The sequence below is a fragment of the Oncorhynchus mykiss genome, chromosome 27, assembly GCF_013265735.2.
Source record: "Oncorhynchus mykiss isolate Arlee chromosome 27, USDA_OmykA_1.1, whole genome shotgun sequence".
Taxonomy (NCBI): Eukaryota; Metazoa; Chordata; class Actinopteri; order Salmoniformes; family Salmonidae; genus Oncorhynchus; species Oncorhynchus mykiss.
Window position 1 is genome coordinate 12,279,157 of NC_048591.1, and position 24,752 is coordinate 12,303,908.

The window sequence follows — 24,752 nt, forward strand, 5'->3', positions numbered from 1 at the left end:
ATTCCCCAGGCGCTCTCATTTGTTGACTTCTGTAACTGTAAAAGCCTTGGTTTCATGCATGTTAACATTAAAAGCCTCCTCCCCAAGTTTGTTTTATTCACTGCCTTAGTACACTCTGCCAACCAGGATGTCCTAGCCGTGTCTGAATCCTGGCTTAGGAAGACCACCAAAAACCTTGAAATTTCCATCCCTAACTATAACATTTTCCGACAAGATAGAATTGCCAAAGGGGGCGGAGTGGCAATCTACTGCAGAGATAGCCTGCAGAGTTCTGTCATACTATTCAGGTCTGTGCCCAAACAATTCGAGCTTCTACTTCTAAAAATCCGCCTTTCCAGAAACAAGTCTCTCACCGTTGCCGCTTGCTATAGACCACCTTCTTCCCCCAGCTGTGCCCCGGACACCATATGTGAATTGATTGCTCCCCATCTATCTTCAGAGCTCGTGCTGCTAGGTGACCTAAACTGGGACATGCTTAACACCCCGGCCATCCAACAATCTAAGCTTGATGCCCTCAATCGCACACAAAGGATCAATGAACCTACCAGGTACATCCCCAAATCTGTAAACACGGGCACCCTCATAGATATCATCCTAAACAACTTGCCCTCCAAATACACCACTGCTGTCTTCAACCAAGATCTCAGCGATCACTGCCTCATTGCCTGCATCCGTAATGGGTCTGCGGTCAAATGACCACCCCTCATCACTGTCAAACGTTCCCTGAAACACTTCAGCGAGCAGGCCTTTCTAATCAACCTGACGCGGGTATCCTGGAAGGATATTGACCTCATCCCGTCAGTAGAGGATGCTTGGTTATTCTTTAAAAGTGCCTTCCTCACCATCTAAAATAAGCATGCCCCATTCAAAAAATGTAGAACCAGGAACGGATAGAGCCCTTGGTTCACTCCAGACCTGACTGCCCTTGACCAGCACAAAAACATCATGTGGCGTACTGCATTAGCATCAAATAACCCCCATGATATGCAACTTTTCAGGGAAGTTAGGAACCAATATACACAGGCAGTTAGGAAAGCTAACTAGCTTTTTCAAACAGAAATATGCATCCTGTAGCACAAACTCAAAAAAGTTCTGGGACACTGTAAAGTCCATGGAGAATAAGAGCACCTCCTCCCAGCTGCCCACTGCACTGAGACTAGGATACACTGTCACCACCGATAAATCCACGATAATTGAGAATTTCAATAAGCATTTTTCTACGGCAGGCCATGCTTTCCACCTGGCTACCCCTACCCCGGTCAACTGCCCTGCAACCCCCACCGCAACTCACCCAAGCCTCCCACATTTCTCCTTCACCCAAATCCAGATAGCTGATGTTCTTAAAGTGCTGCAAAATCTGTACCCCTACAAATCACAAATCAGCCGGGCTAGACAATCTGGACCCTCTCTTTCTAAAATTATCTGCCGAAATTGTTGCAACCCCTATTACTAGCCAGCCTCTCTTTCATATTGTCTGAGATCCCCAAAGATTGGAAAGCTGCCACAGTCATCCCCCTCTTCAAAGGGGGAGACACTCTCGACCCAAACTGCTACAGACCTACAGTATATCACAAAAGTGAATACACCCCTCACATTTTTGTAAATATTTGAGTATATCTTTTCATGTGACAACACTGAAGAAATGACACTTTGCTACAATGTAAAGTAGTGAGTGTACAGCTTGTATAACAGTGTACATTTGCTGTCCCCTCAAAATAACTCAACACACAGCCATTAATGTCTAAACCGCTGGCAAAAAAAGTGAGTACACCCCTAAGTGAAAATGTCCAAATTTTGGATGGATTTCTGTTGTCCGGACCTCTGGCAGTCTCTATGGGGGTGTCACACGGTTCAATTCTCGGGCTGACTCTCTTCCCTGTATACATCAATGATGTCACTCTTGCTGCTGGTGATTCTCTGATCCACATCTACGCAGACAACACCATTCTGTATACTTCTGGCCCTTCTTTGGACACTGTGTTAACAACCCTCCAGACGAGCTTCAATGCCATACAACTCTCCTTCTGTGGCCTCCAACTGCTCTTAAATGCAAGTAAGACTAAGTGCATGCTCTATAACCGATCGCTGCCTGCACCTGCCCGCCCATCCAGCATCACTACTCTGGACCGTTCTGACCTAGAATATGTGGACAACTACAATCGCTGGAGACTTATCTCCTTCACTAACTTAAAGCACCAGCTGTCAGAGCAGCTCACAGATCATTGCACCTGTACATAGCCCACCTGTAAATAGCCATCTGTAAATAGCCCATTCAACTACCTCATCCCCATACTCTATTTAGTTATTTAGCTCCTTTGCACCCCAGTATCTCTACTTGCATATTCATCTTCTGCACATCTATCACTCCAGTGTTTAATTGCTACATCGTAATTACCTCGCCACTATGGCCTATTTTATTGCCTTTACCCCCATTATCTTACCTCATTTGCACACACTGTATATATACTTTTTTCCTACTGTATTATTGACGGTATGTTTGTTTATTCCATGTGTAACTCAGTGTTGTTGAATGTGTCAAACTGCTTTGCTTTATCTTGGCCAGGTCGCAGTTGTAATTGAGAACTTGTTCTCAACTGGTCTACCTGGTTAAATAAAGGTGAAATTTAAACAAAAATTAAAAATACAACACCCATTCTGCCAGTCACATTCTGTTAAAGGTCCCCAAAGCGCACACATCCATATTTTCAGTTCGCTGCAGCTAGCAACTAGAACGAGCTGCAACAAACACTCAAACTGGACAGTTTTATCTCAATCTCCTCATTCAGAGACTCAATCATGGACACTCTTACTGACAGTTGTGGCTGCTTTGTATGATGCATTGTTGTCTCTACCTTCTTGACCTTTGTGCTGTTGACTTTGGCCAATAATGTTTGTACCATGTTTTTGTGCTGCTACCATGTTGTGTTGCTGCCTTGTTATGTTGTTGTCTTAGGTCTGTCTTTATGTAGTGTTGTGATGTGTGTTTTGTCCTATATGTATATTGTATTTATTTTTTTAATCCCAGACACCGTCCCCGCAGGAGGCCTTTTGGTAGGCCGTAATTGTAAATAAGAATTTGTTAGTTAAATAATAAATTAATTAATATGCATTATATTTCTATGCTTGGGACGTAAATAATGACCTCATTACGCCGTTCTTGGTTTGTTTTCTGCGTGCGGAGGGAGGGAGTGGGTGACACAGATTTAACCCCTGAAGCGTGGTCAGTCGATTCAACAGATGCAAACAACGTTCACTTTACGATACTCGAAATAATCAACACTATACAGGCATATGTCAACCTAAATGATAAAATGCGGATGACATTAGCTGTAAAAAAACGCGGACATTAAATCATTCGGGATCTAGCTAGCGAGTAGTAGCTGTGTTGTTATTGTCTAGCTAACGTTAGTTTACGTCGCAGTACCGAGGAGTGGTTAGCTTGCCAGCTGGTGATGGTGAAACAGGAGGAGCGTTGTGAATGTAATACATTAATCATTAGCAAGCAAATGTAGCTAGCTGGCTAGATTACCTCACTAGCTAGTCGTTCGCAATCAACTGTTCTGTTGTTGTGAATGATACATTACAACTGAGCTCTAGTCTAGTTAGCTAACGTTAGGTAGGTTTGCCATTCATTTCTATTATTATCATCCAACGTGTCAGTAAGTGCATTTAGGTCGTTTTGATCAGCTAGCACAGCTATTGTTGACAAATCGCAAGGAAATGGTTTTGAGGAGCTGTTGTAAATTTGGCCCCGTTTCAGTCTTGTTCCGGCTTGGTTATTTGGCCCTGTTGTTGTTATGTGTGACCCACTTGCGGTGCGCACGGGCAGAAACTAAAACGGTGGTCCAAAAGGATGCAGAGTTTGATGTTACCTACAACGATACAGTTACGAGTGACAACCAAACCATCTACGCCTTCAATCACACCGTCTCCCGAAACAAGGTGAGTACATAGTTCAAGTCACAAATCCCACTTTGTTCTTCGAACCTGCTTTTCACAGACCTCCACGTTCTGGCGTTAGTTGCTGCCTATTGCTAACACACCTGTTTCAACTAATCATGTTAGTACTGGGCTGGAATTAAACCTGCGCATTCCGTCCCCAGTACTAGGATTGAAGAACACTGAACAGCTGTCTTGCTATGAGTAGCCTAATTTGGTTTTATGGTAAAATAAGATTGCAAAAGTGATCAATACAAAACTTGAGTGTGCAGGTTTATGCTTGTGATGGATGGGTGTGTGTATGTATGTATGTACTGTCGTTTTACTTAGATTCCGTGAGTTTCTCTAAACCTCTCGCCCTCTCTCTCCCTGCCCTGGCAGACGGAGGGGGTCCGTGTGACTGTGGATGTACTGTCGGAGGGGGCAGAGAGCAGTCCCATCCTGTTTGTGGTCAGACAGAAGCAGGCCGTGCTGTCCTTCCAGGTCCCCCTCATACTGCGTGGACTGTGAGTAGCCTACCCTACTGGCACACCTGGGGGCGTGTTCAGTAGGACACAATGTTGTGGAACGTTCGGACAGAAGCAATGTGTTATGTAGAAAAAACATGCATCGTTGACATGTAGAATAAGGACTCAAGTCGGCTCTATACAGGACATTTCTATCTACAACGTTGTGCCCTACTGAATGCAACCCTGACACATCCTGGTCCTGTCCCTGTATTATGTCACCACAATTTATTATGTCAATATACAGCTGGCCATATTCATCTAGAGTGGAAGGGAAGCGCGATACTTGGTTGTGCTTTGGTATTAAATTGTTCAGTCAAAGAAAACAACTGAAGTTGTGTAGCCTAGATGTTGTAGAGGTTTTGTTTCTCCTTGGGTCTGTTTTTGCTGTGTTTCTCTTCATTATGTGGGCTAGATATTGGCTTAGTCGCGGGTGAAGATACAATGAGCTCCAAAAGTATTGGGACAGTGACACATTTTTTTGTTTGTTTTGGCTCTGTACTCCAGCACTTTGGATTTGAACTGATACGTGAAGTTCAGACTGTCAGCTTTCATTTGAGTGTATTTTCATCCATATGAGGTGAACCGTTTAGAAAAATGACAGCACTTTTTGTACATAGTCCCCACATTTTAAGTATTGGGATAAATTCACTTATGTCTATTAAAGTAGTCAAAAGTTCAGTATTTGGTCCCATTTTCCTAGCACACAATGATTACATCCAGCTTGTGACTCTACAAACTTGTTGGAAGCATTTGCAGTTTGTTTTGGTTTCAGATTATTTTGTGCCCAATAGAAATTAATGGTAAATAATGTATTGTGGCATTTTGGAGTCAGTTTTATTGTAAATAAGAATATAATATGTTTCTAAACACTACATTAGTGTGGCTGATACCATGATTACGGATAATCTTGAATGAATTGTGAATAATGATGAGTGAGAAAGTTACAGATGCACAAATATCATACATACATACATACAAATATCAAGCACTCCCTAAAAAAAATGCTAACCTCCCCTGTTATTATAATGAATGAGAGGTTATCATGTCTTGGGAGTATGGTATTTGTGTGTCTCACTCATCAGTATTCACGATTCATTCAGGTTAATCCGTAATCATAGTCGCATTCACATTAATGTAGAAGTGTTTAAAAACATATTATATTCTTAAAAGTGACTCCAAAATGACAGTACATTATTAACATTAATTTCTATTGGGAAGAAAATAATCTGAAACACAACCAACACAAACCGCAAGCTTGATGCAATCATTGTATGCTAGGAATATGGGACCAAATACTGAACTTTTGACTACTTTAATACATTAGTGAATTTGTACCAATACCTTTGGTCCCCTCAAATGGGGAGAGAGACTATGTACAAAAAGTGCCATCATTTCTAAACGGTTCACCCAATATGGATGAAAATACCCTACAATTAAAGCTGACAGTCTGCACTTTAACCTCATAGTCAATGTATAGTTTCCCTCATTGCTGGAGTACTGAGCCAAAATAAAAAAGTGTCACTGTCCATAAACGTTTGGAGCTCACTGTATTATACACAGTACAGAGAGATGTGCAGTAGAAGTACTGAATGGGTTAACTGAAGGGAGTGACGGCAGGGCAATAAGACATGAAAAGAAAACAGCAAATCCTGTTTTGGCCAGTAACCGAAAGGTTGCTGTTTGAATCCCTGAGCCAAAGATGGAAAATCTACCATTCTTCCCTTGAGCAAGGCAATTAGCCCTAATTGCTCCAGAGTTGCTGTCAATAATGGCTGATCCCTGGCCGTGACCCCACTCTCCGAGGGTGTCTCAATGGGATATGCAAAAAACACTTTTCCACTTCACACCTGTACAGGGTACCCACTTGTACATACAGTCAAATAGGACTATATAAGCACTCCCTAATTATTATATGATATAGCCTAGGTCTAAGTGTTTAGCCTGCATGCAGAACCTACCTGTTGGATCATTGTATAATTTGTTATATTATACAGTAGCCCAGGGTTTTTCCAAACTCGGTCTTCTGGACCCCAAGTGGTGCACATTTTGTTTTTGTTTTTTAAACAAACCGTGCACCCCTTGGGGTCGCGAGGACCGTGTTTGGGGAACGCTACAGTAGTCTGTCTTTCATGGCGTAACATAATCCACGGACTTGCGCAATACCAGAACACCTGTGTCAGGTGGTAAAGCCATCTAGTTGAGAGTGAGTCATCGTTGAACCTTGAGCTTTCACTTCCACATAAACATAAAGCATAGGCCTAATTTCCCATAGACAATAGCTATAATTACAGTACTAGGTTGTTGTTTTGGGAAGTTGTTGGTTCTTCTGTCATTAACACCATTTTTTTGTGGGACTGTAGTTGACACAATTCAACAGGCCAATTCAGTCCCTTTTTTAGCAGTGGCTCTTCTTATCCTCCTGTTCTTATCATTTACCGCCATAGGAACTGTTATGAGCGGGCTGCAATGGTCATGGTTGTTTAGTTCAGCCTAAAAATTGCTTATGAAATGGCACCCTACATTCCTCATGGACCCTGATCAAAAGTGGTGCAATTTTGGACGTGACCCTAGTCTAATATAAGCCTTTTCTGTTCTATGAGCCCAAGTATGTGATCATGATTTGTATATTGAGCTACTCTCTTGGCCATGTCTCCCTTATAAAAGACCTCAATGAAAATGAATGGAGAAGTGATATCTCTTTGCCCCCGCCACAGGTACCAGAGGAAGTACCCCTATGCCCATGTGGGCCGAACGCTTTGCCAACCCCCCACCCGCACCCTCTCCGAGACCCAGTACTTCTTTGTGGACGTGTCCACCCTGTCCAGCTTGGGCACCCACTACCAGCTAAGGATCAGCCGCGTGGACAGCTTCACCCTGCAGTGAGTCATCTTCATCAGGGATCATTAGCTTCATGCTAGCTAGCCGAGCGAATACATGATATCTGGTTGTAGAGCTTACATGCCTCCCACAGCAGTACGTATTCAATATTCTTGAGTCATCATATTTTATATCACTATTATGCAACTGTGTAGAGCTGGTCTAATTTGCATTGAATGCGGCCTTTTTGCATACACACACTTGTGACTGCCTATCTCTACAGCAAGCCAAGAGACACCCTGTGTAGCAGCATCACTCATAGAGTAGAGATGGCGTACTGTATATGTGACCTGACTGGCTAATATGGCTGTTGTATTTGTTGAGTGTTTCTCGTTTTCTTCATTACAGTACAGACAAAAAGTTCAGCTTCACTGCCTCACCATCCCAACCCCAGGTAAGAAACATAGCCACTCACACCGATGCACACTTGCGTACATACGCCCATAGCATATTTCCCGTGAAACCCTTATACTGCACGTGACCATGAGATGTGTGCGTGGGTGGAGAAGACGGTTGGGTACTACCTCTTTACTGTGCCTAAGTCTAAAGGCCAAGAAGGGGATTGATATTAAAAAACAAATGTGTGTGCCTGATCTGTTGAGCTGTTCCGTGACAGAGATGGAAAGAGACACTAGAAAATGTATATTGTTACTTCATACATTTTGTGTGTGCACATGTTGTGCGTTTGTATTCGAAGCAAGATTTGCCCTTTCAAAACGGTAGATCTATCAACATAATAGAATAGTATTGTTAGGAAGATTGTTTTATTTTTTTATATATTTTTCTTTCACTCGGCTGATTTAGGACTTCATTCCAATATATATGTGAACCTTTTAAAAAAAATTCTAACTCTGTTTTTCTCTCTCAGTACTTCAAATATGTGTTCCCTGACGGAGTGGACACGGCCATCGTCAAGGTCAACTCTGAGATGACCTTCCCGTGCTCTGTCATGTCCATCCAGGACATCCAGGTAAACTAACTTGACCAAACCTGTTCATTAGGCACCAGAGGTGGGACCAAGTCACAAGGTCCGAGTCCCAAGTAGAACGGGTCAAGTCTCAAGTCAAGTCTCAAGTCAAGTCCCAAGTCGTGCATTCTAAGATCAAGTCATACGTTTTCAAGTCTCAAGTCAAGTTTAAAAAAAATCTATACATGCAACGACTTGTTCAGCTACATATATGTGTATATTTATTGAGGCTACCAGACAGCCCTTTTCATTATTTTGTCTACGACACATTTTAAGAATCCCATGTCATTGCAAAATAGAGACCTTGTAGCAGTCGTGAGGGCATGCCATCAGCAGAAGGCAAGGCAGGTTGACGTGCTCAGTGTACATTTATTCACAGGTCTTGGTGATCCTGTGGTGAAAGTGCCATATCATACAAAATATACAAGTAGATTGACCAAATGTACACGGGCAATAGTCCAAAAGAAATAGCCTCTGTGTCAGGCTTAACCTGTCCTATCTGAATGGACACAGGTAGAGGGCAAGACTGTACAGCCTCCCCTTGAGAAACCAAGTCGATTCTGTCTATCAGGAGCTCAAACAGATAGGCCTGCATAAATAATACAAGCACTTGGCCCCCAGGACCATACAATTACCCAATTACAACCAATAAACTGGTTCTACAATGTAAAAGGCCATTTCCACATCGCTACATTTCTCTTACTCAGAGTTAATGATTATGAATGATATTTCAACACTATGCATACATGGAACAGTCATTTGATCTTATTCAACGTTCTGACTCCAAAGCCTATTTTATGAGGCCTTGCACGCTCCTATTATGTACAACCAGAATGACCGAGACTAATGGTGCTTTCAAGACAACTGGGAACTCCAAAAAATCTGAGGTCAAATCATGACATCAGTGAAAGAAAAAGAAGAAAGAAAGAAAAAAATTCAAGTCATCAGTCTCAAGTTAAAAGTCGAGTCCCGAGTCTTGAGGCTCCAAGTCAAGTCTCAAGTTATTTTATTTTATATAGCGTCTCAAGTCATGTGACTTTGAGTTCACAACTCTGTTCGACACCAATCGGAAGTTAGCAAACTGAAACGGGGGAGAGACTGTTCAGAAACGCTAAAATAAACAGTTGCTTAAGTTTTCTGTTGCAAAACATTTTGCTATGGTGTACCCTAATGAATACGGCCATGACCTTACATCAACCTGCATCCACTGACCTCACATGACATCACCGAACTGTGGTTCCCTCAGCCTGTCTCCAATGGCTAGCCTCTGACTCACCACACAAGGGCTGTGTTGAGTTCATTCTGAGCACCCCAGCAACCACTAGACAGCTGTGAATGAACTTGGGAAATGCACAGGATTTACCCTAAAGCAGCTTAAAGCTGTGAAAGAGAGGCGTTACTAAAACGCTATGTAAAGCTCTGTCTGGTGTGTAATAGCTCACATTGGGGGTGTCCCTGAAATGTCGGCCAATATAGAAATCTCCATTCCACACACTTGATGGGGAGTGCAGAGGTGCCTGTTGCCGTGGAAACCACATTAGCCGTGACTGCACCTGTTCTCTGCTCAGACAGACAGACAGGCAGACACACACACACACACATACAGACAGACACTCGTTCCTCTCTGATTGCTAAATGCTGTGTTCTACCTTATCAGTGCCCAGTGTATGACTTGGATAACAACGTGGCCTTCATTGGAATGTATCAAACCATGACCAAGACAGCTGCCATCACTGTCCAGGTAGAATACACACACACACACACACACACACACTGGAGAGATCAGGTAATTGATCAATAAATAAATGTTTACAACTCACTTGCCACAATGGGCAACCATTTAATCTACTTTCCCTCTCCCCTTTTCTCTTGTGGCTCTCAGAGGAAGGACTTCCCCAGTAACAGTTTCTATGTGGTGGTGGTGGTGAAGACGGAGGACGAGGCATGTGGGGGTCCCCTGCGCTTCTACCCCCTCCGTCCAGATGAACTCATTGATGCCGGCAACCGCAGTAAAACTCTGGACGTGGTCGTCTCGCCCGCCATCAGCTGTGAGTCACTCAGCCAGGCGGGCCAAACAGTACATCATTCCCAATGTAGCAGAGAGAAGTGTTCATGTCTCTCTCTCTTTCCCTTTCTGTTTCTCTCTAACATCTCTTCCTCTCTCCTTCCTTTCTCCCTCTTCCCCCTCTCTCTACACCCCCTCTCGCCGTCTCAGCGGATGTGTACGTGATGGGCATGCTGTTCTGCCTGGGCATCTTCCTCTCCTTCTACCTGCTCACCTTCCTGGTGGCCTGTGTGGAGAACAAGAGGTCTGTCGATCGCTTCACTGTCATATACAGTAAGTACATTATTTCATACACTGTCATATAGAAGCTTTGGAACTCAAGTGTCTCTCTTTCTCTCTGGGTCTTTTCTCTGGTCAGGATGCACAGGAGGAGGGAGGGGCTTCTGAACCCAGCGGACATGTCGCCCGCGGAGACAGGTATCCCAGCAACCCACCACAACGGCACACTCCGTTGTATTTTTTTTCCCAGAGAGGTGTACAGTGAAGAGAACTAACGGTGTATTTAAGATTTAAAACGAGTTTAAGATGGATGCGAACCATTAACAGTTGCCCCATGGGATGAAGGATTACTGATCTATTTCTCTAGGTATTTCTCTAGGTTTCTATGTCTTTGTGTGTTGAATTTGTCTCGCTTTCTCCTCATGCTTTTTCCCCATGCTACTCTTTGGCTCAGCCTCTCTACTGGGTAAGAATGGAGTTGGAGTTGTGAGATAATGCCTGTGTCTGAGCTTCTCTCACAATGTCACACTACTTATTACCCTTCGTGCACGCTATATTAATAGTTACACCCATCTCACAGTCAATATCACCAGTATGATCTGGGTGGATGAGGAAATCATCAACATGCATGTCTAATAAATGACCTTCACCACGTTTGGGTGTCAATTTGAAATCGGGAAGTGATTTAAATTTAAAATATGGAAAAACATTTGAAATCAATGTATTCTCCTTCACAGTTTTATTGAGGAGTCATTGAAAATAGAACCCCCCCCTTTTCAATTATTGTATTGGAATTTCAGTTCACTTCCTGAGTTGCCTGCATTGTCCAGTCACAAAAACACTTGTCATGGTGGGGGATGACTAATATGATTCAACCATGGCCATGGTCATGATATTATGGTTACGGTGGTTTGGTTCCAATGGGAGTTTGACTGAAATGGACTTATTTTTCTCCCGTTGGACTCACACCCAAGGGTACTGATTAGCACCCGTGCATTAACCCTTGCCTCACTTTCAACATTGTCTCTGAGCCCACAGGGCATGGTGTGTCCTCTCTGACTAACCATTCATCTAGATGCCGTGGTTGTGTGTAGACTACTAACTCATATTGTTGCATGTGTTTGGTGTGTGTTTGTGACACGATCTCTACCTGTTACCACAGGAAAGCCAGGTGTGACTCCAGTCTCCCCCTATGAATACGGCTCCTTTGGTGAGTGTGTGTGTGTGCTCATTTACATTACAAGTGTGACAATGTTTTGAAAGGTTTTGAGTTAAATATTGACAATCAATGTAGCTAGCTGGGTAAGACAGGGCTTTCACTGTTCCAGTTCTGCCGTGTGTCTCGTTGTTTTTCTTTCTGTACATGAGTCTCCTCGTGAATGTGCACTCCTTCACTACTTCCCACAATTCTAAAAGCATTGGACTGGGGGAGTCATGGACTAGTTGCACTTTCCACCATATTTCTTTTACCAGTCATTTCCTTTAAATCAGCGTTGGGAAGTGAACACTTTGGGAGGAAGGAGAGAGAGTTGGGACACAGCCAAAGTGAATACTTACACCACTTCAAGCCCTCTTTAATGTTGTTTCTACAGCGGACAACGCCAGCACGTTGAGCTCAGAGGCCATCACAGACAGCATAGCATCAGATGCCAACTACGGATACATGGGTATGGAGCAAGATGACCAAATACAGACGCATAATTAGACACACACACTCTAATACTGTACACACACAGATGTGCAAATACACACAATGGGGTCCACATGGCACAACATCTGTCTTCAAGTAATGTTGCACAGCATTTCACCACCAAACTGGCTCTTGATTGGAGGGCTGCGGAGTGCTCTTGTTTCTTATTGGTTTATCTGTGTTTGTTTATCAGGACAGGAGACTTTGAAACGCAGACCATTCCTAACTGCCATCCACCACGTAGCCATCTGCATTGGTGACACTCACTGCCTTAATCAGCCAGCCAATCGCACCCCTTCACTGTATCAATCAGCACCATGTCAATCAATTCGGAATGTGTTCAAGATCTATCCGCCTTTTGATGTAATTTAATGCTCTGATGACCACAGACGGCGACCAAAACGATCACATATGGTCAACAATCATGTTTGACTGTACGCAGAGATAAAGATGGAATGTCGAGAACAATTTCAATGATAATATGATGATAATATATTTTGTGATTATCAGGAATGCGTCTTTGGCCAGAACCACCAATCTATTGAATACGTCCCAAATCATATTTAAAAAAATCCAAGCTGTAAAACCAACAAAAACAAATCAAATCTAAAAATATAACCCTCAGTCACTGACATACTGTAAAGGTAGTTGCTATTCTCTCTGTCTCCTCCTCTCTCAGAGCGTTCGTTGGAGAGCGTTACGGGTCGTAGTCGACAGGAGTCTCTGAGCTCAATAGAGGAGGATGACTATGACACGTTGGCCGACATCGACTCGGACAAGAACATCGTCCGCACCAAGGTCTGGCCCATCCCTCCTCCATCCCTCCCCCCTCTACCTCTCATCCATCCCTTCCCCCTCTACTGCTCCTCCCCTGTGCATCACTCAATATTATCCTTATCCTCTGTTGTTTTTGTTGAGTTTTTCCCCTCCCAATGAAACTCTTTGTGGTCGCTTGTCCTTTTGCAGAAGTACCTGTGTGTGTCGGACCTCGCTCGCAAGGACAAGAGGGTTCTGAGTAAAAAGTACCAGATCTACTTCTGGTGAGTGGGACGGAGAGTTGGCTCAGAATCTGTACATCAATGCTGGGGGCTATAACCCTCTGGCACCCTCCACTCTATCAGTACTTTAGTCAAATGCATGATAACAATTGCTTCTTTGGATAAAGGGTGTGGGTTTGTTTTGTATCAGTCAGATTGTACAGTAATCATACAACTGTCAGTGTCATGGCAGTTAATGTCAGTGTTCCTCTCCTCAGGAATATTGCCACTATAGGTGTGTTCTATGCCCTCCCTGTCATCCAGCTGGTCATCACTTATCAAACGGTACTGTGTGCTACCCTCACTCACGCTCACAACTGCGGATTTACTACATTATTACAGAGTTATAGCTACATTATTACAGAGTTACAACGAGTGCATTTGTAGTGTGTAAAGGAATTGGCTTCGAGTGAGTAGATATGACTAAAATCCACACGTGATGGGTGGGTGGGTAATGTGTTGTTGTTGACATGTTCCTCTCTCCTCCAGGTTGTCAACGTGACAGGAAATCAGGACATCTGCTACTACAACTTCCTGTGTGCACACCCCCTGGGGAATCTGAGGTGTGTGTGTGTGTGTAATAAGGGGAAACACCTATGGCTGGGTATGACTTGGGTATGACTTGTGTCATCCATGACAATCATTCTCTACCCTCTGGTGTGCAGTGCCTTCAACAACATACTGAGTAACCTTGGTTACGTGATGCTGGGCCTCCTCTTTCTGCTCATCGTGCTGCAGAGAGACATCATCCACAGCAGAGCGCTGGACCGCCACGACCTCAACGCACTGGTGAGAGATCAAACTGAGATGGTGCTTTTGTTTTTACATTTTTTTGGGGGGGGGGGGGGTATTTTGTAGTTTTTTTGGGATGACAGGACTTAGAACTTAGAACTTATGGTGGCAATAATCCTAGTTTTGTTTTTATTGACAGGTGTAGATTAGAGTATGTGATGTGTAGAAAGATGACAGGGATGAAGTACAGAGTGTGAGTGGCGGAACTGGGGGATCAAACCGCTACCTCCAGGGGAAATATGTGTTCCATATAAACTTTCCAAACGGCGACAAAACTACAGTTGAAGTCGGCAGTTCACATACACTTAGGTTGGAGTCATTAAAACTCATTTTTCAACCACTCCACAAATTTCTTGTTAACAAACTATAGTTTTGGCAAGTGGGTTAGGACATCTGCTTTGTGCATGACACAAGTCATTTTTCCAACAATTGTTTACAGACAGATTACTTGACTTATAATTCACTATCACAATTCCAGTGGGTCAGAAGTTTACATACACTAAGTTGACTGTGCCTTTAAACAGCTTGGAAAATTCCATAAAATGTCATGGCTTTAGAAGCTTCTGATAGTCTAATTGACATAAGTTGAGTCAATTGGAGGTGTACCTGTGGATGTATTTCAAGATCTACCTTCAAACTCAGTGCCTCTTTGCTTGACATCATGGGAAAATCTAAAGAAATCAGCCAAGACCTCAGTCTGGTTCATCCTTGGGAGCAATTTCCAAACGCCTGAAGGTACCATGTTCATCTGTACAAACAATAGTATGCAAGTATAAACACCATGGGAGCACGCAGCAAATCAATCCCAGAACAACAGCAAAGGACCTTGTAAAAATGCTGGAGGAAACGGGTACAAAAGTATCTATATCCACAGTAAAACGAGTCCTATATCGATATAATCTGAAAGGCCGCTCAGCAAGGAAGAAGCCACGGCTTCAAAACCGCCATAAAAATGCCAGACTACAGTTGCAACTGCACATGTGGACAAAGATCGTACTTTTTGGAGAAATGTCCTCTGGTCTGATGAAACGAAAATAGAACTGTTTGGCCATAATGACCATCGTTATGTTTGGAGGAAAAAGGGGGAGGCTTGCAAGCCGAAGAACACTATCCCAAACGTGAAGCACGAGGGTGGAAGTATCATGTTGTGGCGGTGCTTTGCTGCAGGGGGGACTGGTGCACTTCACAAAATAGATGGCCTCATGAGGAAGGAAAATTGTGTGGATATATGGAAGCAAAAAAAAATCAGTCAGGAAGTTAAAGCTTGGTCGCAAATGGGTCTTCCAAATGGACAGTGACCCCAAGCATACTTCCAAAGTTGTGGCAAAATGGCTTAAGGACAACAAAGTCAAGGTATTGGAGTGGCCATCACAAAGCCCTGACCTCAATCCTATAGAAAATGTGTGGGCACAACTGAAAAAGCGTGTGCGAGCAAGGAGGCCAACAAACATGACTCAGTTACACCAGCTCTGTCACGAGGAATGGGCCAACATTCACCCAACTTATTGTGGGAAGCTTGTGGAAGGCTGCCCGAAACGTTTGAACCAAGTTAAACAATTTAAAGGCAATGCTACCAAATAATAATTGTGTATGTAAACTTCTGACCCACTGGGAATGTGATGAAATGAATAAAAGCTGAAATAAATCATTCTCTACTATTATTCTGACATTTCACATTCTTAAAATAAAGTGCTGATCCTAACTGACCTAAGACAGGGAACTTTTACTAGAATTAAATGTTAGGAATTGTGAAAAACTGAGTTTAAATGTATTTGGCTAAGGTGTATGTAAACTTCCGACTTCCAAAAAATATCTTATTCTGGTGACATGATGATCGATGCTTGGCTGCCATTTGACAAATAATCACTCTTTTGTCCATAAAATCTCATGTAGGCTATGCCCGCACTGTATCTGCAAGCTGTTGGCTACAGCACTCGTGCCAAGACCGGAGTGGGCACATTCGATATATAACGCAAAAAATCTCTGACTTTTATTTTTTAATTTCACCTTTATTTAACCAGGTAGGCAAGTTGAGAACAAGTTCTCATTTACAATTGCGACCTGGCCAAGATAAAGCAAAGCAGTTCGACACATACAACGAGACAGAGTTACACATGGAATAAAACAAACATACAGTCAATAATACAGTATAAACAAGTCTATATACGATGTGAGCAAATGAGGTGAGAAGGGAGGTAAAGGCAAAAAAAAGGCCATGGTGGCAAAGTAAATACAATATAGAAAGTAAAACACTGGAATGGTAGATTTGCAGTGGAAGAATGTGCAAAGTAGAAATAAAAATAATGGGGTGCGAAGGGGCAAAAATAAATAAATAAATGAAATGCAGTAGGGAAAGAGGTAGTTGTTTGGGCTAAATTATAGGTGGGCTATGTACAGGTGCAGTAATCTGTGAGCTGCTCTGACAGTTGGTGCTTAAAGCCAGTGAGGGAGATAAGTGTTTCCAGTTTCAGAGATTTTTGTAGTTCGTTCCAGTCATTGGCAGCAGAGAACTGGAAGGAGAGGCGGCCAAAGAAAATTGGTTTTGGGGGTGACTAGAGAGATATACCTGCTGGAGCGCGTGCTACAGGTGGGAGATGCTATGGTGACCAGCGAGCTGAGATAAGGGGGATAAGGACATGACCATTAGTAGGGTTGAAAATGCAATGGAAAGTCATTTTAACTTGTATTTTTTATTCCGAACATGGGAATTTAACTGCAAAAGTTATTTTTATGTGTATTACATTATCAAAGAAAAAAAGAATGTCCACAACTCTGGTATGCTCCTAGGGTGAGTTAATCAGACGCGGTATAAAGACAAAGTTTCCATCCGAGTTGGATCTTTGTCAGGTCATAACACCACTGTGAAGCACACCTACTTAAATAACCTCTAGAGGCATGAACATTGGATGTGAATATTTTTCTCTTTTCGCTACATTTTCATACAAAGCCTTTTATATCCACAAGTCAATTTGATGGAAACCCATCTCTGGTGGGAAAATGCACATATTGAATATTTGCATGAACATTCTTGAATATTTGCATGAAAATCTGTCGCCAATTGGATGGGAACCTAGCTAGTGACAATTCATTTATATAATTTGTATGCCTCTGTCTCTCCCTCTCTGCCGGTCTCCAGGAGTGTGGCATCCCTAAGCACTTTGGGCTGTTCTACGCCATGGGCACAGCTCTGATGATGGAGGGACTGCTGAGTGCCTGCTACCACGTTTGCCCCAACTACACCAACTTCCAGTTCGGTGAGACTAATGTAGTGGTTGGCTAATTGGGAGATCCTGAAGACACTAACACATATCCTCAATAGATGGGTTTCTCAATCAGTCCCAGATCGGTTCATATTGTCATGCCAACTGTATTGCTCTGACTGCAGGATGGCACAAACAGATCTGGGATTCTGGCTACTTCCCAATAACTTTACTGGAAGATATTTTGTACTGTAAGAAATGGCATTAATGTCACCCTTTCTTTCTCGATCTCCCTGTCGGTCAGACACCTCCTTCATGTATATGATCGCTGGGCTGTGTGTGTTAAAACTATACCAGAAGAGACACCCAGATATCAATGCCAGCGCTTACACTGCCTACGCCTGTCTGGCTGCTGTCATCTTCTTCTCTGTCCTAGGAGTGGTGAGTGACTAGGGACATACTCACCACACAGAGACCAAGACAGAAACACAACAAACACCCAGCAGTAGACTCTGACGTACACAACCTATAGGGGGGGTTGCACCAACATGGATTAACTCTTAAACTGGGCTAAATCAAGGTTTATCTATTAATCTTGTTGCACCCAATTTTAAACTTAGTTTTAAATTGTTCCTAGTTAAATTAAATCCTTCCTCTAATCTAAATGTAGTTTAAACCTTGATTAGGTTTAAGTCTAGTCACTTTAAACCTAGATTAATTTTAAGTCTGTTGCTCAATGAATTAAAAGAAATAACATTTTGATTGGAGATTAATTCTAAACTGCAACGGTAACATTGTAGTGAAGTAGCATTAAAGGCATTGATATTTAAGTTATTTATGCTTACAAAATATTGGTGGGTCAAGTTGTCTGTCGTCATCATAGGGGTGAAGGAGAGGGGCAAACTGTTGGGGAATCATCTCCTACATCTTCTGGGTGGTAGGATCCATTTCCATGGACGGAGGCCTGGCTCCGGTCTGAAATAGCCCCCGCTTCTCCTCTGCGGCATCCTTTTTGGCTTTTGGTTTTAAGTTTTTTTTTCCAGCGCGCTTTTTATCTGATTTGGGTCACTCTTTAATCCATGTCGATCCATTACTTTTGTCGCACGAAATGGCCCAGGTGCCTTCCTCCTTTTTGACATTTGTGTTGTCTGTCTTTGTATCCTCCAGTACTTTACTAAATTCCTCCATCAGCCCCGAAAACATTATTTTTTTTCATAAGCGGAGAAAATGTATCATCTTTGACGTGCCATGATCAGGTGGCTAGCGGACAAATAATAAATGGCTAAATAACGTTAAGTAATAGCAATAATAAATAATATTGTATGCTAACTAGCTTGGTTTATAAACTAGCTAGATACAGTAGCTAACGTTAGCTAACAAATTAATTTTCTGTCTAGTACTGGCAAATAACAGATTTTATTTCAAATCAGCCAACCCATGAGAACCTTTCACGATGGAGTTGCAGTAGTTCCATTGTTATTATTTTATAACAGAAACTTTGTGGCCTCATTTGACAAGTAGGCTAGCTACTTCATTTCAACTCTCGAAATACCTCATATATTGGTGTAACATGTCACTAATCATAATCATAGTTTAAAACCGTTAATTATAGATTTACTGATCCAGATAAAAAATTAAGTGGTACAACACATCTGAGTTAATTATAAACCTAGATTAGCTCTAATCCTAGATTAATTTAAACCATGTTGGTGCAACCCACCCATAGAATCATCATTCAGCAAGTGTAACATTCCTGATGGGTGTGTGTCTACCTGTGTGTGTTGTGTCCAGGTGTTTGGGAAGGGCAACATGGTGTTCTGGATCATCTTCTCTGTCCTCCACATCCTGGCCACCATGCTGCTCAGCACCCAGCTCTACTACATGGGTCGCTGGAGACTGGGTAAAGAGTCAATCAATCAATCACATTTATTTGTTATTTTTAAAAGCCCTTTTTTTATGTTGGCAGTTGTCACAAAGTCCTTTACAGATACCAACCCAAAAGCCCAAGAGCAAGCAAGGAAAAACAACCTAGAAGGAAGAAACCTAGGAGTAAGGGCTAGGAACAGGCCTGGGGTCAGGGTTAGCTTTTACCTTGTAATGTTACAGGGGCTATGGACGTGTCAGTCTATTCTATTTGTCTGTGTTTCAGATTCTGGCATCCTGCGCAGGATTGTGTATGTGATCTACACTGACTGTATCCGCCAGTGCAGTGGCCCCATGTATATTGTGAGTATACATCAGGGGAGAACTACTGCCCACTTATTGAAACCACGAAGGTTCAAGGCTGACCGCAGTACTGCAGGCATTGTTTGCATAAACAGGATCCCCCAATATAGTGAATGGAAAAATATCAATCTTTGTGTAAAAAAACAAAAAAAAATGTTTAGAAGGCAATCATGGTTGCAATAATTGCTTCTAATACATCCGATGTACAGTATGTCCAGCCTGCAGTACCCCGGTCGGCCTTCCACTTGATTTACTCAAATTGAGGGGGCAGTACTGAGTTAGGCTGCAATGTCACTTCATAAAGCTCAAATTGCGTATTTTGTGTCTCCAAGACACACCATCTTAACAGCCTTCATTTGGCTTCAATACGCTATTGAGTCTTCACAGAAGTGAATGATTATACGTGATCGATGGCTTTGTCCATTTATATAATTTATATTATATATATATATATATATATATATATATATATATATATATATATATATATATATATATATATATATATACAGTAAATGGTAGACTATACATACACATACTGTATGGAGACTCACTCTAATGTCGCGAAAGATTCATAAATCCACAAGTAAATGTTTCTCTCTCTCTGTTAGGACCGAATGGTTCTGCTAGTGATGGGAAACATAGTGAACTGGTCTCTGTGAGTATTTCCTTCACTCACCATCTTATTCAGACTGGACTGCCTTTACTGCAGTGTTCTATATATGTGATATCTTAATTTGATCACTTGTCGTAGAGCATTTTCCTGCGCGGCATGAAATGCTAATTGTAGTGTATTAGGGTTTAAAAGGGTTTTAAAGTTTGTAATTTGTCGTGGAAATTTCCTCTATTTACCAAATCATGGGAGCAAACCACACACACAAGTCAGAGTTAGTTATAAAAGTCCATCTTTAATTATATGAGCTCTATCACAACCCTGTGACTCTCAGATCGATTCAGTGTCTAACCATGAATTCTCTGAGAGCCCCTTCCACATTTCAAATGAGGTCCTTTATAGTAAAGACACACACACAGGATAAGACAGCATAGACATAATAAATCGTTCAGCTTTGTCTCCTTACTCAAACCCCAGAACCATAAACCAACCCTCCATATCAACAGGCATATATCAAATTGTCATTTAGATGCAACCAACTCTAAATACAACCTCCTGGACAAGCTCACAGAGAGGAGGGTGAGGCTATAGGTTAAGATAGAAACAACATAAGAGGGAGCATAGAATGATTCCAGACACTGCAACCTTCCTTTCCCCACTATGGTGAAAGATATGTTGTGTGAAAGATATGTTTACACATGATGACACTTTGACCTCTCCACTCTCAGCGGCCCAGGCAACTTAGTTTTGACATAGAACAGATAACTGCAACCTCACCACAGAATTACACAAAAAATACCATTCTGATGAGAATTAACTTACACCCATTTGATAAATATAAAACATCTTACATATGTTACCAACAAATTCTGATTATCCCACGACAAATTTCCATTTTAAAATATCAGACTTGATTTGCCCTAACGAAAAATGTATCAACCCATTTAATCTAATCCACGTAATAATGACCATTTCCTGTTGCCGTAGGATTTGTTTTCCTGCTGTGAGAAATGTGGTCAAATTAAGATGGCAGATCTGTACATTGTTTGACATCATCATGCAGTGTTTTTTTTTTTTATATATTTTTTTACCAAAGGTCTTTCACAACTACTTTAAGTGATTAATGTAAATCCCTTTCTGTCAATGTGATTTTATTGCGACCCACTCAGCCTGATGAGGCAAGGTATCCATTTAGTTTGTAGAATAGTCATTACTCACCCACAACCATGGGTGGAGAGTAGAGTAGACATCTCATCACTGACATTGTGTGGTTGTTGTTCGGTCTTTCCAGGGCTGCCTATGGGCTACTAAAGACACCCAATGACTTTGCCTCTTACCTGCTGGCCATCGCCATCTGCAACCTGCTACTCTACTTTGCCTTCTACATCATCATGAAGGTAGGCGTGTGTGTGTGTTTGTTCACTTTCTATAGACAAATCTCACTCAAAAAGTCATTAACTCTCTAGAGTCTAAACCCTGTCTAAGCTGGGGGAGGGAGTCTAAGCTAAATATGGAATTGTTTTAAGATGGTCATAACAAGAATCATTTAGCTATTTGATTTTGATCTTTAAGACCACGGATAGTCCCCCAAAAAATCGAAAGGAAGTTTGTTCTGAAGTGTCTGTCCTATATCTGAGAGATATATGATCAGGAAGCTATATATATTTTTTTAAAGGCATGTATTTATCTGCATATTTTAGGCACTAAACTATCCCGATACTGTATATACTTCCATTATTGTTTTTTAACTGGTACCAGGGACCTTCAAGCTGTCTTGTGAGGCTTGTGGGCACCCTAGAGCAAAACGGAGAACACCATTGTGTTCGTGAGAGTTTAGTCTATAGAGTAGTCAATACGTTCAGACGCCACATACTTTTTTGCCACATTTCACCGCGATATTGGCAGATGTGGTGGCAGATGTGGTGGATTGAGATGCAGTCCATGCAAAGAAAATTATATCTCGATCTTAAACAGATTATGTTAATTATATTTCCGTGGGGGCACGGTTAATGGTTAAAAAATAGATAATAAATCGTATTTTAAATCCACTACAGAATAAAGATCTGTCAATCCGTGTGATTCGTAGGCAGACAAGAAGCCCTTCTCTGCAGTTCCAACACCCTCGGAATAGCTCCCAACTTCCGCCATCTCCTCATCAAAGAGCCACTGCTCGTCACTCCTCCCACACCAAAGCCTTAGTCGTCTCGTGTTCAGGGTCTCTCTCACTGTCACTCTGTAAAAGAGAAAACCGCGCCTCACCACCCTGTACAAGTCGATCAAACTGCTCTCCTCCTGCTCAGGCAGGTGCTGGCTGTTCTCAAGGAACATGGCCATGAGTCTGAGCTGGTTTTGTCCAGTACTGCTCGTACTCCCACAGACCCAGGCTGCCTGCTTCCACCTGTGCTGTCCATGATGCCATCCATGGTACACCCTGGACAAATCGCTGGATGTAGTCGCTGATGCATTTCTCAGTAATGAATCTTTCAAAAGCAGGAGCAAGTCCCACTTCTAGTATTGAGGTTGTTGCCACCAAAACTGAGTTCCAAATCAACATTGGCATCTAACAACCAAACATTCTAAATTCACAACATTCCACTATAGTTGCTCTATTCAATTGTAATATCATCATAGTCAAATGTCAATGTATTTGTATGATTTAGAATCACCATGGAAATGAAAGGATTGGAAATCATGAATGACTTTAACTCTTAGCAACAGACATTCTAAATTCAAACATTCTACCAAATGTGCTTTGTTTGATTGTTGCCATATTCTAACAGTTTTGGATATAGAAAGTGCACATCTGACACATGAAACGACGTAGAACATGTTCCGCGTGTACAATCACAGATGATGTTGTGTGTGTGTGTAGCTCCGCAGTGGTGAGAGGATCCAGTGCATGGCCATGGTGTGTATCCTCTTCACGGCCGTGGTGTGGGGCTTCGCTCTCTTCTTCTTCTTCCAGGGCCTCAGTACCTGGCAGGTCAGCACAACACACACACACACAATGACCTTACAGATCAGTGGCTTCCACCACACGTCAGCCTTACACACCCCCATGACAGGGTGTTTTCAGACCTCCTCGGGGGACCCCCCCCAGCCGTTCCATGTATTCAAACTATTCCCGAGCTAACACACCTGATTCAACTAGTCCATCAAGCCCTTGTCTGTGTAGGTAAGTTGATTCAGGTATGCTAGTCCATCAAGCCCTTGTCTGTGTAGGTAAGTTGATTCAGGTATGCTAGTTCAGGTCTAGAATAAAATAGTGAAAGTTCTAGGGGTTTCCGACGAGACGTTTGGCAACTCCTGCCCCAATGGGATTCATGGTATCTGTAGTACCACATTGAAAACATCACATGCTCACACACCACATGCCATGGTCAAATAACCCCAACATTCTCATGTCACTTTGGCGCTGACTGCTTTGTCCCCTCTCCCCCTGCCGTAGAAAACCCCTGCCGAGTCCCAGGAACACAATCGTGATTGCATCGTGCTCTCCTTCTTCGACGACCACGACATCTGGCACTTCCTGTCCTCCATTGCCATGTTTGGTTCCTTCCTGGTGAGTGTGTATGTGTGCGCACACCTCTGGGGAGGGGAATACAGATTTCACACCGTGGACATGGTTACTGCACACGTCATAAGTGGCTGAGCTTTGATGAAGACCCCATTCCTGACCCATACATACCCAGATAGTAACATCTTATATAGTGACTGACTCCTCTGCTTTCTCTGCCAGGTTCTCCTCACCATGGACGATGACTTGGACGACGTCCAGAGAGACAAGATTTTCGTCTTCTGAGAAAGCTACTCTCTGGCTCCGCCTTAACATTTATTGCTGGCCAGTAGTGACACATTGGCAACTGAGACACCCAATGGCATGTCTCCCTGACTGCAGGCGAGCTGGGCATCTCTCAGCCAATCAAAGAGCTGGGGAAGGACGGTGCGCCCTCCCCGGAGTTGGAATCTGTATGGACACTTGGCGTGCCAATCAATGAGTCTGGTTCACCAGGACATGCTGACATTTCTCCTTACTGCCATCCAATACTACTGTGGTCGTTGTGTTTTCTTATTGCTGATAACGGTTTGAATTTAATTTATATTGCATCATTATTCACCTGCAACTCCATCAATGCATTTAAACGTGTATAGTGTGTGTGTGCCTGTGTATATATGATTGAGCATAAGCGTGTGTGTGTGTGTGTGTGTGGGAGGGGAGTGAGAACACTCCATGTCCAGTCTGTCTGTGGCCTTTAATGTTCTGATCATGCGCGTGGTTTGTATTTCTATGGCTGTCTGATACTGGATGGATCTGTCCCAGAGAGAGATCAACGATTGTATTTTAATTACTAACTACGTCCGGGGCGGCAGCGTAGCCTAGTGGTTAGAGCGTTGGACTAGTAACCGGAAGGTTGCAAGTTCAAACCCCCGAGCTGACAAGGTACAAATCTGTCGTTCTGCCCCTGAACAGGCAGTTAACCCACTGTTCCTTGGCCGTCATTGAAAATAAGAATTAGTTCTTAACTGACTTGCCTAGTTAAATAAAGGTAACATTTAAAAAATAAAACTAACTACAGGCAGTTAACCCACTGTTCCTAGGCCGTCATTGAAAATAAGA

At 42.6% G+C, this 24,752-nt stretch overlaps 1 protein-coding gene across 4 annotated transcripts; it reads left to right on the plus strand.

The window, feature by feature from the left end:
* Positions 1-3,161: 3,161 nt before the first annotated feature.
* On the plus strand, positions 3,162-24,625 carry LOC110507553 (SID1 transmembrane family member 2). 4 transcript variants are annotated; one of them, XM_021587605.2, is made up of 27 exons: positions 3,162-3,942; positions 4,321-4,445; positions 7,163-7,327; positions 7,674-7,719; positions 8,194-8,295; positions 9,950-10,033; positions 10,175-10,340; positions 10,508-10,601; positions 10,716-10,774; positions 11,031-11,042; positions 11,739-11,786; positions 12,169-12,243; positions 12,460-12,522; positions 12,946-13,064; positions 13,233-13,306; positions 13,522-13,588; positions 13,793-13,866; positions 13,969-14,092; positions 17,232-17,349; positions 17,600-17,736; positions 19,087-19,195; positions 19,445-19,521; positions 20,133-20,179; positions 21,426-21,531; positions 23,007-23,117; positions 23,583-23,696; positions 23,874-24,625. In XM_021587605.2, exons 1-27 carry the CDS (start codon positions 3,721-3,723, stop codon positions 23,934-23,936), a joined length of 2,601 nt encoding a protein of 866 aa, XP_021443280.2. In that variant the 5' UTR covers positions 3,162-3,720; the 3' UTR covers positions 23,937-24,625. The 4 variants fall into 4 exon arrangements, with proteins under 4 accessions (XP_021443280.2, XP_021443281.2, XP_021443282.2 ...); XM_021587606.2 differs by lacking the exon at positions 11,031-11,042; XM_021587607.2 differs by lacking the exon at positions 12,460-12,522 and having other exon boundaries at positions 3,163-3,942.
* Positions 24,626-24,752: the final 127 nt, after the last annotated feature.